Consider the following 13,204-nt stretch of genomic DNA (forward strand, 5'->3'; position numbering starts at 1 on the left):
TTTTGAGTTATGCATTTTTCTCTGCTACCCCTGCCTTTCCCCTCCCTTTCAATCCTCTCCCATGATCCCCATAATCACAATTTACTTAGGAGATCTTGTCTTTTACTACTTTCCATGTAGATTAGATTCATGTATGTCTCTCTTAGGGTCTTCATTGTTGTCTAGGTTCTCTGGGATTGTGATTTGTAGGCTGGTTTTCTTTGTAGAGCATTTTCTTAATTACTAATTGATGTGGGGAAAAACCCGACCATTGTGGGTTGAACCATTCCTGGGCAGGTGGGTCTGGGTTCCACAAGAAAACAGGGTGAGCAAGCCATGGGTGCTATTCCAGTAAGGAACATTCTTTCATGGCCTCTGTATCAGCTCCTGGTACAGAGGTTCCCGCCCTGTTTGAAATCCTATTCTGACTTCCTTTGATGATGAACTGTGATGTGGAAGCATAAGCCAAATAAACCCTTTCTTCCTCAAGTTGTTTTGGTCACAGGGTTTCATCATAGCAATAATAACCCAAACTAAGGCTTGTTGCTAACACCCAGTCTCATGGGTATGACACTGCCATCTCACTAAGCTAAGATGACAGGATATCAATCCAAAGAGGATAGTTTCTTAATTTTAAATCTAATGGAATTTGTCTTGCTAGGTTTGGATTTGTTGGGGATACATAATGCTTTCATCTTTTCAATTTCTCCATTTTTTTTTTTGAGACAAGGTTTCTCTGTAGCTTTGGTGCCTGTCCCGGAACTAGCTATTGTAGATTAGGCTGGCCTCAAACTCCCAGAGATCTGCCTGCCTCTGCCTCTCGAGTGCTGGGATTAAAGGCATGCACCACCACCGCCCAGCAATTTCTCCATTTTGGAATGGGAACATCTACCCTATGTATGTCTCATTATTGCACTGTGGATGTACAAAGCTTCCCCGTTTCACACAATTACAGCTACAGATTGCTCCAACAATATATGACACTTTATTTTAGGTTGTTAAGACTTGTCTCCCAAGTGCTGGGATTAAAGGCATGGACTACCACCGCCCAGAAATTTCTCCATTTTGGAATGGGAATATCTACCCTATGTATGCCCCATCATTGCACTGTGAATGTACATAGCTTCCCCGTTTCACACAATTACAGCTACAAATTGCTCCAACAATATATGACATTTTATTTTAGTTTGTTAAGACTTGTTTTATCAGCAAAAATATTATCTATTTTGGAAAAAGTTTTATGTGGTGGTAAAACATGTGTACTCCACATGTGTGATGGTTTTTGTCAACTTGAGACAAACTTGAGTAACCAGGGAAGAGAAAGCCTCAACTGAGTAAGTGCACCCATCATACTGGCCTGTGGGCATGTTTGTGGAAGCATTTTATTAATTGCTGATGGATGTAGGTGGGCCCAGGCCACTGTGCAAAGTGCCATCCCTGGGCAATTGGGACTGAGTTATATAAAAAAGTTAGCTAAATAATTAATTGAGTGTGAGCTATGAACAGAGTTTCCCCAACAGTAGATTATTTCCTGGCAGCATAAAATAAACCTTTTCCTACTACAAATTAATGTTGGTCAGTATTTTATCATAGCAACAAAATGCAAAACAGAAAACACAGCTATTGAATACAATATTATAAAGATGTGTATGGTTTTCATGATTATGTCATTGTTAAATTCTGAAGTATCTCATCAGTTTTGACTTGATATGCTATTAATGAGAATGGGACATTGAAATCCCCTACTATCATTGTATATAGACAAAATTACCCTTTATATCCCATAGTGTTTGATTTTAAAATTGGATGTATCAATATTCAGTGAATATATATTTGTAACTGTTATATCTTATTGGGAGACTGTTTCTTATATTAGTATATAGTGGCTTTGTCTCATCATTTAGCTTAAGTATTCTTTTTGACACATAAGTCATGTTGGTTTTCTCATTGCTGAGACAAATGACTTTGTAAGAAGCAACTTAAAAGTGGAAGAATTTATTTGAGGCTACTGTCTATTATGGTAGGGAAGACATGGTAGCAGGGGCAAGTCTTGTTTACATCATCAGAGCATGAGACTACTTCTTTATATTTGGGTAGACAAGGAAGCAGAGACAAAAGAATGTCAGTGCTCATCTGACTTTCTTCTTACCCTTTGATTTAGTCTGGGCCACCAGCCCATGGGATGGTGCCATGGACATCCAAGGTGTGCCTTTCCTCCTCAGTTTATCTAGTCTATTAATGTTTTCACAGACAAGCCCATAAATGTTTCTCCTTAGTAATTCTAAATCCACGAAAGTTGACAAATAAGATTAACCATTATAGAAGTATTTTTGTCATACTTTTTAGACAAAAAATGTCAAAATGTTTGCTTAGAATTTATTTTTCAAAGTTCTACTTTTAGTCTCGGTTTCTTTGACATCATGTAGTTTCTTGTGGACAGCAAAAGTTGGATTTTATATTTTAATCTAGCTAGCCATTCTGTGTCTTTTAACTGGAGAGCAAAGACAATTTACATTTAGCAGTGTTATTGAGAACTGTGTGCTAATTCATGTTTTTTTTTTTTAACTTTGCCTTTTGTGCTTTTTTGCTGGTTGATTCAAGCACTCTCTGTTCTTTTCTTTTTCCCCAGTCCACCCAAGAGCTTGGCTGGCTTGCCCAGCTGAAAATGTTTGATTCTTTCCTAATTCTTATTAGATCTACTAATTTCATGAAATTAATTTTTCCTGGACTCTGATGTTTATGCCTATCTCTCTGCTTCCATTGATTTGTGTAATTTATTTATGTATCTTCAGCAGTTGTTGGCTTAGTTGCCTTTAATTAGTACTTATATCTTGGAAAGTCTTTATACCTCCTTTAGTTTTCAAAGCTTATTTTGCTAGATACAGCAATCTAGGCTGGCAGCCATTTACCTTCTTCATTCATCATTTCTTCCCCGGCAATGCTTAAACATGCATGGGCAGTCCATTTATGGTGATTCTCCAGTTGTTCCTATCCTGGACAGTCCTAGATGCTTGTGTTATTGTCATACCCAAGGTTCCACAGTCTTCCTTTATGCTGTCTATCCTGCGTTTTTTTTTTGAGCCTTCCTCTTTTCCTTATCCCGTGCATTCCTCCAAGCAGTGCTATCTTTGGGTATTTGCAGTCATTCATTCTCGTAACATGACCGAAGTATCTCAACCACCATCGCTGTGTCCTGTAGTTTACTTCCATCTGTAGATGGAGATGTTTCTTAATGTCATTGTTGCGCACCCTATCTCTTTGTGTGACACCTAGAATCCTGCTGAGACATGTCATCTCAAACACATTCAGTCGCTGTTCTGAGGAGCATTTCATGGCCCAGGTTTCAAAGTTGTAAAGAAGGCAGCTCAAGACAAGTGTCTCATAGACTTGTAATTTTGTTGTCGTTATGCCTCTTGCTGACCAAACCTTTCCTAGTGCCTGGAACTCAGCCCTTGATATCCTTATCTGCCTCTTGATATCCGAAATAGTCTCCTCCTTTGAACTGACATTTCCTCCCAGATAGGCAAAGTTAACTGTTTGTTTGAGGTTCTGATTCTTTATTACGATGTTTAAACTCCTTGTGCACCCTTCCCATGCATTATATCTCATAGACTACAGTGAGAAACACTTTGGCAGCTGCTCGAACACCAGAGATGATGAGGACATATTAAATATTCACAGAAGCAAGATAGAGGAAGCTATCAAGGGAGTGAAACGCAGGAAGGCACCAGAAGTGGATGGCAACACGGTGAAGGTACTGGAGACGACGGCAACAGGCTCTGGGGCCGAGGCACTTTTCAGACTCTTCAGAGAGCTATGAGAACACAAAGTGATTCCCACAGAATGGAAACACTCCGTCATAATTCCCATTCACAAGAAGAAGGACAAGCTGGGCTACTCAAATTACAGGGAATTAGTTTGTTTGGCTATAGCGGCAAGATCTTCTCCTCCATTATCCCGCAAAGGATCAAGGGCAAAACAGAGAAAATCCTAGCAGAGGTCCAGTATGGATTCAGAGCTAGCAGGAACACAATTGATCAGATCTTCACTTGGAGGCAACTGGCAGAAGCATACTAAGAATTTGGAAAAGACTTATATGTCTGTTAGCTCGACTTCAGGAAGATATTCGATAGAACCTGGAGGGAAGAACTTGAGGAAACAACGTGGTTCTACAGGTACCCAGAGAAAAATCCCAAGAATACTAGAAAATGCCCATAAAGATACATTTGCATCAGTCAAAGTCTGTGGAGAACTGTGATCAGTTTAAAACAGCCATAGGAGCGTTGCAGGGATGCGTCCTCTCACCACTGCTCTTTAATATATTCCTGGAATTAATAATAATAACAGCTCTGGAGGATGAGGAGATAGGCATGCAGATAGGTGGTGTGCGAATCAATAACTTGCATTTCACCGATGATACAGCACTACTGCTGAATGTCCAAATGAGCTGCAGGCCGTAATAAATAGAATGGGGGAAGTAAGTGAAGTTATTTACCTTAATATATTGAAATACCCCCATTCCTTATTCCCTGACTTCTGGGGTTTCTGCTGCGAAACCTGATGCTTACCTTAGTTTGTAACTAGACATCTTTGTCTTGCAGTTTTCAATATTCTTTCTTAGCTCTGTACTTGTGATAGTTTAACTATAGCCTGATATGATCAGGTCATTTTCTAGTCAAGTTCATTTGGTGTTATATTTCCCTTAGGTATTAAGGTGTTCTTATATCTTCCTAGACTCATTGAACATATTTCTCTGTCATCAGTTTTTATTTTGCCTCTTTGTCTATACCAAGGATTTTTGGATATGGTCTTTTTATGGTTTCCAGAATTGTTGAAAATTCTATGGTCATGATTTTTCTTTATTGTTATTCAAATGAAATAATTCACTGTTCATTTCTTTAATTGATGCTTTTATCATGGTTTAGTATATTAATGCTGAGCAATTTCTTCTTCTTTTCATTTATTCCCAAGATGTCTGTTTAAGTTTTTTCCTCCTCCTCCTCCTCCTCTTCCTCTTCCTTTCTCTCTATCTCTGAGAAATTTCTCATGAAAATCCTGTATTGACATATTTTGCTTTATTCACTGTTTGTTTGAATCCTGTTTTAGAACGCCGATCATCTTCAAATTAAACGTTGGAATTCCTTGCCCAATAATTAAAAAATATCAATACCTTCTCATTCAATTTTGGAAGAGATTAAAATTTTGAGGGAGTCAAAATGCCTTGCTTTTCATTGTTTTGGTGTTTTCATATTATTTCTGTATGTGTTGAGATAGATACTTCCCTCTTCACTTTATATGAAGTTTTCTCAGTGGCAAACTTTTCTCTTCAAAAGTTTTCTCTTCAAAAGTAGTCCCCACTACCACTTAGTGAAGCAAAGCATACCATAGCAACATTGAAAGTACTTTAGCCATATATAATAAACAAGATACACAAAATGGAATCAACAGGTTTTAATCCAATAATGATGTAAAATAAGAAAGGTAGGGGACTTACAAGATACTAAACTTTTTATTGGGGAGTATGAAATGTTAATAAGTAATAAGAAGTGGGCTGTAAAAGAAAAAAGAGAAGCAAGCTTGGTGGGATGAAGGTGTGAGAAATGATGGTGTGGATGAATATAACAGCATAATAATTGCAAAGAAAGAACAATTGAAAAGACTAGTGATATTTCTTTCTTACAGAAAAAAAAGAAGACAAAGAGATGCCTTTCCCCACGAGGCTTGTGTGGGCCAAATGAGTGTTAAGTCATTTACTCTCTTCTCTGAAAGCCAAACACGTTAAACAGGTTAGTTCAGAAACAGCTATATGCAGGCTGCCCTCTGTCCTGCCTTTACCGTGAAAGTACACACACTACTATTATGACTGCTGGTAGGCTGAATTCATGCTAATGTTCTTCGTATATAGTCCCATCGACACAGAAAGTTTGAAAGCTGCCCTCATGCTGCTCCAAACAGTTGAATCCAAGTCCCACCAGTTAACTGCCCTCTAATGCCAGTGTATGCACGGGTGAAGGAATATCTAAGTAATAACTGTTTCCACCAAATGTCTCTAGGCCTCTTGGAGTGTAGAAAGCAAGCAAACAAGAAGACAATCTGGGAGGAGATATGGGTCATGAATAATCCTATGTGCCCTGGACATTCTAGTCTTAGTCATCTACATGTGAGTTAGTCTCACATGGGTGAAACTTTGGCTGAGCTGCAAATTTCAAATGCTTGTGCCAGAGTTAAGGCAATGATGGCACACTGCCCTCTAGTCTTCAAGACTATGAACTAAGTAAATAAACTTATTTTTTGAAAAGTTAGTATACCTCACGTATTCTGTGACAGTGATGCAAAACAGATTTAACACCCCTATTACTTTGGTCTTCAAAGTATTTGCAAAAGCCTTTTCCTGAAAAATGTCCTTTTCTTCATTTCTGTCCATAATGCTCACTAGAAGAAATTTGCTTTCACATAACAAGGACAGCAACATAGTTTCACTCCTTTTTAACACTATGTTACAATTTGGTTTGGTGAGATTTTTTTAAAGGGTTCTTTTTAATTACATCCATTAATCATCTATCTGTCCGTCTGTCTGTCTGTCTGTCTCTCTCTGTCTGTCTATCTATCTATCTATCTATCTATCTATCTATCTATCTATCTATCTACCTATCTATCTATCTGTACACATGTGGGGGGGGGGAGAAGGGACATGCACACGCTTCAGCAGTGCATGTGTGGAGGTCAGAGGGCAACTTTTGTGAATCAATTCTCTTCTTCTACCATTTGGGTCCCAGAGGTTTAACTGGTGACAGTCACCTTTATCTGCTGAGCAATTGAACCATCTCAAAAGGCAAAGTTAGAGAGATGTTAATACCCTTTCCTTTCTACAAGATATCACAATGGTCCACTATATTGATATTATCTTGACTAGACCTAGACTATACTCTAGATGTATTGATGAGATATTATAATGTCATATATTGGGAAATATATCCAAGTAAACTCTTAAATCATTCTAATTCCATGAAATTCCTTGATTTCTGAGGCTCTGGTGAATAAACCATTTAATATGATCCTGCCTACAACCAAGAAAAGAGCTACTACAACTCAGTCATATGCCTATTTAGATTTTGAAGGCAACATATTTCTCATTTGGTGCCTTACCCTGGCCTGCAATTTACTAAGGGTCTAAAGCTTTGAGCAGTGCTTAGAGTTGGTCTTTGATCGAGTATCCTCAGGTTGCTATGACAACAGAAGCTAGAAGCTGGAAAGTCTATGAACAAGTCTTACTTGCTTTCTAGTTAGGCCCACTTCCTGGTAAACAGACGTCATTGCTGTTTTGTTCTTTTCATTATAACCGCAATTAGCAAAGAGAAGGACTCACTCGGTAGGTCTCTGAAATCTTTTATAAGAGCACAGATCCCAATTATGAATGTTCTGCACTCACTGCCTAATCGCCTCCCCCAACTTCCACTTCAAACACTGTAACAATGAATTTAAACATATTAATTTGAGGGATGGGTCACAAACATCTTTACCATAGCAATCTGTAGCAAATACAAGTAGATGTTCAAACTGCTTACCAGTAGAGGTAACCCCCCACCAAAATCACACCAAAACAAACAAACAAACAAAAAACCAAACTCATAGTGTTTGAAGTTTCACTGGCAAATAGAAATGTTGCCTGAAAACATAAGAAGGCTTAGTTAAATAACAATGCAGGCTTTTAGGATTTCTGCCATCTTTGCCTGATACCTACTGCAATTTTAAGAAATAGCTCTTGGATTCTTATTGTGTCAACAAGATAACCATGTGATTTGACAACTTATCAGCAATTGGGTATATCTGATATACAATGCCATCAAATTCCAGTTATTAAATGTAATGTAAATTTGGACATGATCAGTTCCAATCAGTTCCTGAAGCTGATAGTTAAGCATGAGAGTAGCATACATACTCATGGCTCCCACTCCCATAATTCTGATTTCCTTCTCCTAGTCTGCACCTATGATATCATAGAGAGCTTCCCATCATCAGCTCTCAGGGGAAAAGAGAGCTCAAGCCTCATTTGTATAGTGTAATTAATAGAGAGAGGTAAGGAGAGAGAGAATAAATTTGCAGGCACTACTTAAGATATGAGGGCTACAACTTTTAATCCCTTTATAGGATATTCCTGAAAGACAGGAGAGAATGGGCTGAACTTTGAACAATATACCTTGTGCACTTTGCTTAGTTGTAGAAATGGACACATGTGTAATTACATAGTTATTCATGGAATATATCTAACTATTTGGATTCATTATCAGGTACTTGGAAGAAATGGAATTGGGGAATTGATGACAAAGCATCAGAGGAAGAGGTTCAGGGATAGAGACCCAAATGACCCTAAATATAAATTTCATGTAAAAATTGGAACGATCTGAGCAGAAATCCCATTAAAGAAGATATACAGTACATACTTTAGTCTATTTCAAAATCAGTTACAATTTAGACTAGATAATTTATGAAGACTAAAATTTCCTGTAATTCCCAAAGCTAAGAAGTTCAAGATTAATGTGGCAAAAATTAGTTATCTGATGAGGGCTGCTGTCTAGTTCTGAAGTGGAACTTTGTTGTTATGCTCTGACATGGAAGTGGGTGGAAGAACCAATCTTTTTTAAGGGCAGAGAACTCACAACCTAATCACATTCTATGGTCTCTACTTCTTAACAGTATCACATTGGGCCTTAATTTTTCAGATATGCATTGTGAGGGAACACAAACATTCAAATCATTGCAGCTGGATAAGAAGAAAATGAAAAGATTCCTGTCACTGAAAAATTAGTAAATTAAAACAAAAAACTATATGTTACTTCACACCTATTACAAATCCCCCCAATAAAAGGGTCAACACCAACAATACTGAAAATATGGGGAGATCCTAGTAGTGAGCATAGAACATTTATACTCGCTTTGGAATAAGATTTGACATGGATCTCTCTCTCTCTCTCTCTCTCTCTCTCTCTCTCTCTCTCTCTCTCTCTCTCTCTCTTTGGCCAACCTAAACATACCAACCCTAAAAAAATTATTCTTCCGGGTATTTACATAAACAGAGTGAAAACATGCATCTACATGCCGTGTAGCAGTTTCCTCAGAAATTAAAGTCTCTACCATGGAGGAAAATTCCTTAAGACATAGGACGTGGAAAGAAAGATTAAATAATAGGATTATTTTAAGATAGGATGTTTACAAGGTTAATCAATAGGGTGTACTAAGGGGAGTTGAAACATTTTCTGCTTCAGAGAAGCTCTTAAACTCACAAAGCAAATAACTTAAAATAGTCCCAGGAAGTCCATGAAGCTGATGAGACTCACCAGGCACCTATCACCAGGCGCCTAGTTCCCTAAGCATATGCAAGCAGTAAAGACTCTGGAAAGTCACTCTCATAAAAATGGAGTTTCGCAGAAAAGGTTCAGATGGGAAAGCTGCCTGAAAGTGACAGACACCAGCCTAGATTCCCAGAGGTAATAGAGCCCAGCTGTTTGGAAAAGGTTTGGGCCAGCTGAACTACCTGGAACCTGTTGAGCTGCCTGTAGGCTGCACAGTGTGCTCTGGCTTTCCAGCTTTCACAAACTGCCATCCGTGTTGAGCTACGCCTTCGTTGATGCTTCTGTCCTTGAATCATCTTCCGTTTGTAAGCAATCCCTCACCCATACTCCTCTAAGTAACCCTAATGAAATTCACTGCTTCACCAAGTTGGACTTTTTGTTCTTTTGTTCTTTGATCTGTTATCAGGTCCCTATCAGGAGTGAGTAGAGATTTGTTCACATCTTCCCAGGAACAACAACACACAGTACCACACAAAAACTTAAGTACATCCATTTATAGTAACATAACTTGTAATTGACAAAACTCAGGGGCAACGGGGTGTTTTCCAATAGACAAATGACTGAAAATTCATGATATGGCCATATGATGGTAGTTTTAAAATAAGACATTTAATTATGAAGAGTTATAGAGGAATCAAATAGATATTTTTAGCTGGAGGCTATCTGAAAGCCTGTGACTGAATAATTCCAACTATATGACATGCTGGCAAAGGAAAAATTACAAAGGCCTTAAAACAACTGTGGTTACCATTCTCAACAGAAAGGGAAAAATGAGTAAGCAGGGCATAGAAGATTTTATGGCAATGAAACAATTATTTTGAATGATTTTGTAAAAGTAAATCCACATGTTACTTATACTTTATAAATGTAAACACATTTATAGATTGGTCAAAAACCATAGCATATATAACACCAAGAGTAAACATCATTAGCTTATCAACCGCAACAAGTAGACAACAGTAATATAAGATGCTAAAAATAAAGGTGGGCGATATTAGAGGTGAGGGGGTACATGAATAATTTCCATTTTCCTGTGTCTCTTAAACTACTTAAAGATAAACTATTAATTTTAAAAAGTGTTAGAACACCTCTAAAAATACATAAAGTAAAAATGAACAGCAGTAAGTATCTACACTGAAAAAAAGAGGTTTCAATCAATGACCTTATTTTGCTTATATTAATGGAAGTTCTCCAGAGCAACGAAATCAATCAAAGATTTTTATTGACAATACATTTTTATTTATCCACAATTCTGTAAAACAATGCTCTCTATCTAATTCCAAAGTACTTTCACCAATGGGCAACTACCTTTTACCCTTCTTCCAACTCTCAGCAATCACCGATCACCATTCTATTTCAGTGGAATAAGCTATACCAGATAATGAACAAACGCTGAAACTGATGTCGTCGGATTTTTGTCTGCCTAATCTTCTTAGCATTGTGCTTCTGAATTCAGGTAGTTGTAGCATGTACCAATACATTATTCTTCTTTTATATAACACTTTCTTAATGCACTTCACCTGTTGAGACATTTGGATGGTTTCACTTTGGAAATGCTGCTGCTATGAACAGACTTATCCAAAATTTTGTTTGAGAACCTTTTTTCAGCCAGGCATGGTGGTGTATGCCTGAAACCTCAGCACAGGAACTTGGAGGAAGGAGGATTAGAAGTTTGAGGTCATGTTCGGGTATATAGAAACTTCAAGACCAGCCTGGGCTACACAAAACCTTGTTTACACACATACACACACACGTATAGAAGCAACATTATATAGACTGAAAAGCTTATATCAAAGGCAATGAATTTGAAGGAGAGTAGAGGGTGGTATATGAGTGGGTTTGGAGCGAAGAAAGAAAAGGGAAAATGTTATTATAGTTTCAAAAATAAAAATAAAAGCAAGCAAGCAAAAGCCCTGTTTTCCTGTCTCTAGAATTGCTGGATCAGAAGATATATTCGTCATTTATGCTTTGTGAAACTGCTAACCTGTTTCCAATGGTAGATATATCACTTACGATCTCAGCCAAAAGGTTTAGCTGTCCAGATTCTTCCCCATGCTTGCCAATAGTTACTGTTATGCAACATTTTAAAATTATAATCTTAGTGAGTAAACTACTTTCTATGTGAGGTATTGATTGCATTTTCCTATGACTAAGGTTAAGTGTTTTGTTTTCATCTGCTTATTATTTATGTAATTTCCAAGGAGAAGTATCCACCAAAATTCTTTGTCCACTTATGAATTGGCATTTAGATTTTATGTAGTTATTCATCTTCCATTTGATTGTAAATATATTTCCATCGACACAGTAATTGTATGTGTATGGGGCGCAATGTGACATTGCAATTCATTCTGCAATGTGCAATGATCAGAGCAACTGGCGTATTTTCACTTCAGACACTCATCGTTTCTTTATAGGAGGGCATTCAAAATCGTTTCTGTTAACTAATTTTTATTTGTTTATTTCTTTACGTTGCCTTGGCAAGAGATTAGGACACACGCTTTTCCACAGGAGGGTCTCTTGACCAATGAAGATCCGAGAGCCTCCGATGCTCACTCTAGCTGCACAGACAGCCGGTCCTTCAGTGCAAGCGGTACTCACCTGCCTCGCCTTGACTGCCCTGCTTCTTGCGCGGGTCCCGCCAGCCATGACAGCAAAGCAGTACAAAGTGTTCTGGAGAGTGAGCTCCGGACCTATAGACCTAGGGCCGCTAGCGTTCCGAGCTCCCAGTGGGCGGTCTTTTGGCTAGCACCTGAGCCTGCTACCATAACCTCGGCTGTTACGTCACAGCCGGAAACTGTGGTTCCCGCGAGACAGAGACCGGAGTCGGTTGCCCGGGAAACACGCAGATGTCGACGACTGGTTCAGGATGGAGGCGGAGACTTCCTAGAGATCTCTGCGTCCAAAGCTTTTCGCCCCGGAGCTGGAGCAGAATCTGAACTGATGCAGGTTCTAAGGCAGCCATGTGGGGGCAGCTTTGAGACATGATCGCAGAACAATCATTTAACTTGGTAAAACAGTATATTTTTTCACTTAATAAGTTGGAAAAGGTGAGCAAATGCAAAGTGACTTTCTTTTTAGCCTCATCTGCTAATTATATTTTATGTCTAAATTACTAACAATTTATCGACATGTAGCTTATGATCATTAGGCTTTATTTCTCCATACATGTATCTTTAAACCTTTTCACAAACAAAAGAACAAAAACGTGATTGAAGATCTAAATTTTGTTTTAAGACAGGGTCTCATGTAGCCCATATTGGCCAGGAACTGGCTGGGGCTGACAGTGACTTTGAACTCCTGCTTCCTCTTTTAGAGTGCTGGCCTTAAAGGCTTGTCTGCACTATTCTGGTTTAGCCACTGCTGGAGAACGCAGGGCTGCTTCCACATCTGGTGAGCATAATACCAAGTGAAGAACTTTTATAATGTGTCCAGTTTCTTCAACTATGAAGGATGGTTCCTATTATGTGCTTAATCAGGAACAATATATTTAACTCACAGGCATTGTTTAAAATCATTTGTGCACGATTGAATTTATACTTTTCGAACTATGTAGCAGCTTTTAAGTAATTTGACTTATAATTTCATATGTTTAGAACTTTGTTTCATGTTGAGTTTTTTATTGTTTCTTTTTTATTATAGACATTATTGTCACAGTGAGGCTCTACTCGGTGTCCTAGTTATGAAATGTAAACTTTTTAGTGGAAATGTTTTTTTTTTAACCATTTGAATTTTCAGGTTTCATTAGAGATGGTCATACCTATTAAACTTGGTGTCTTAGTCACTGTTCCTGGTGACTAAGCATTCAAATAATGAGCCTGTGGGACCATTCTTTTGTTTGTTTCTTTGTTTTGTTTTGTTTTGTTTTGTTTTGTTTT

General features: G+C 38.1%; 1 protein-coding gene across 2 annotated transcripts in view; it reads right to left on the minus strand.

The window, feature by feature from the left end:
* Positions 1 to 12,086, minus strand: part of Lrif1 (ligand dependent nuclear receptor interacting factor 1) — a 71,456-nt gene extending 59,370 nt beyond the window's left edge. Inside the window, exon 1 of one of the 2 annotated variants that reach the window (XM_085677856.2) lies at positions 11,928 to 12,086. In XM_085677856.2, coding sequence (XP_085533982.1) covers positions 11,928 to 11,975 — 48 coding nt within the window. In that variant the 5' untranslated portion in view covers positions 11,976 to 12,086. The remainder of the gene's footprint in view (positions 1 to 11,927) is intronic. The other variant, XM_048443423.3, reaches the window with a different exon arrangement.
* Between the last annotated feature and the right edge of the window lie 1,118 nt (positions 12,087 to 13,204).

This window comes from Myodes glareolus, chromosome 17, assembly GCF_982192425.1.
Source record: "Myodes glareolus chromosome 17, mMyoGla1.1, whole genome shotgun sequence".
Taxonomy (NCBI): Eukaryota; Metazoa; Chordata; class Mammalia; order Rodentia; family Cricetidae; genus Myodes; species Myodes glareolus.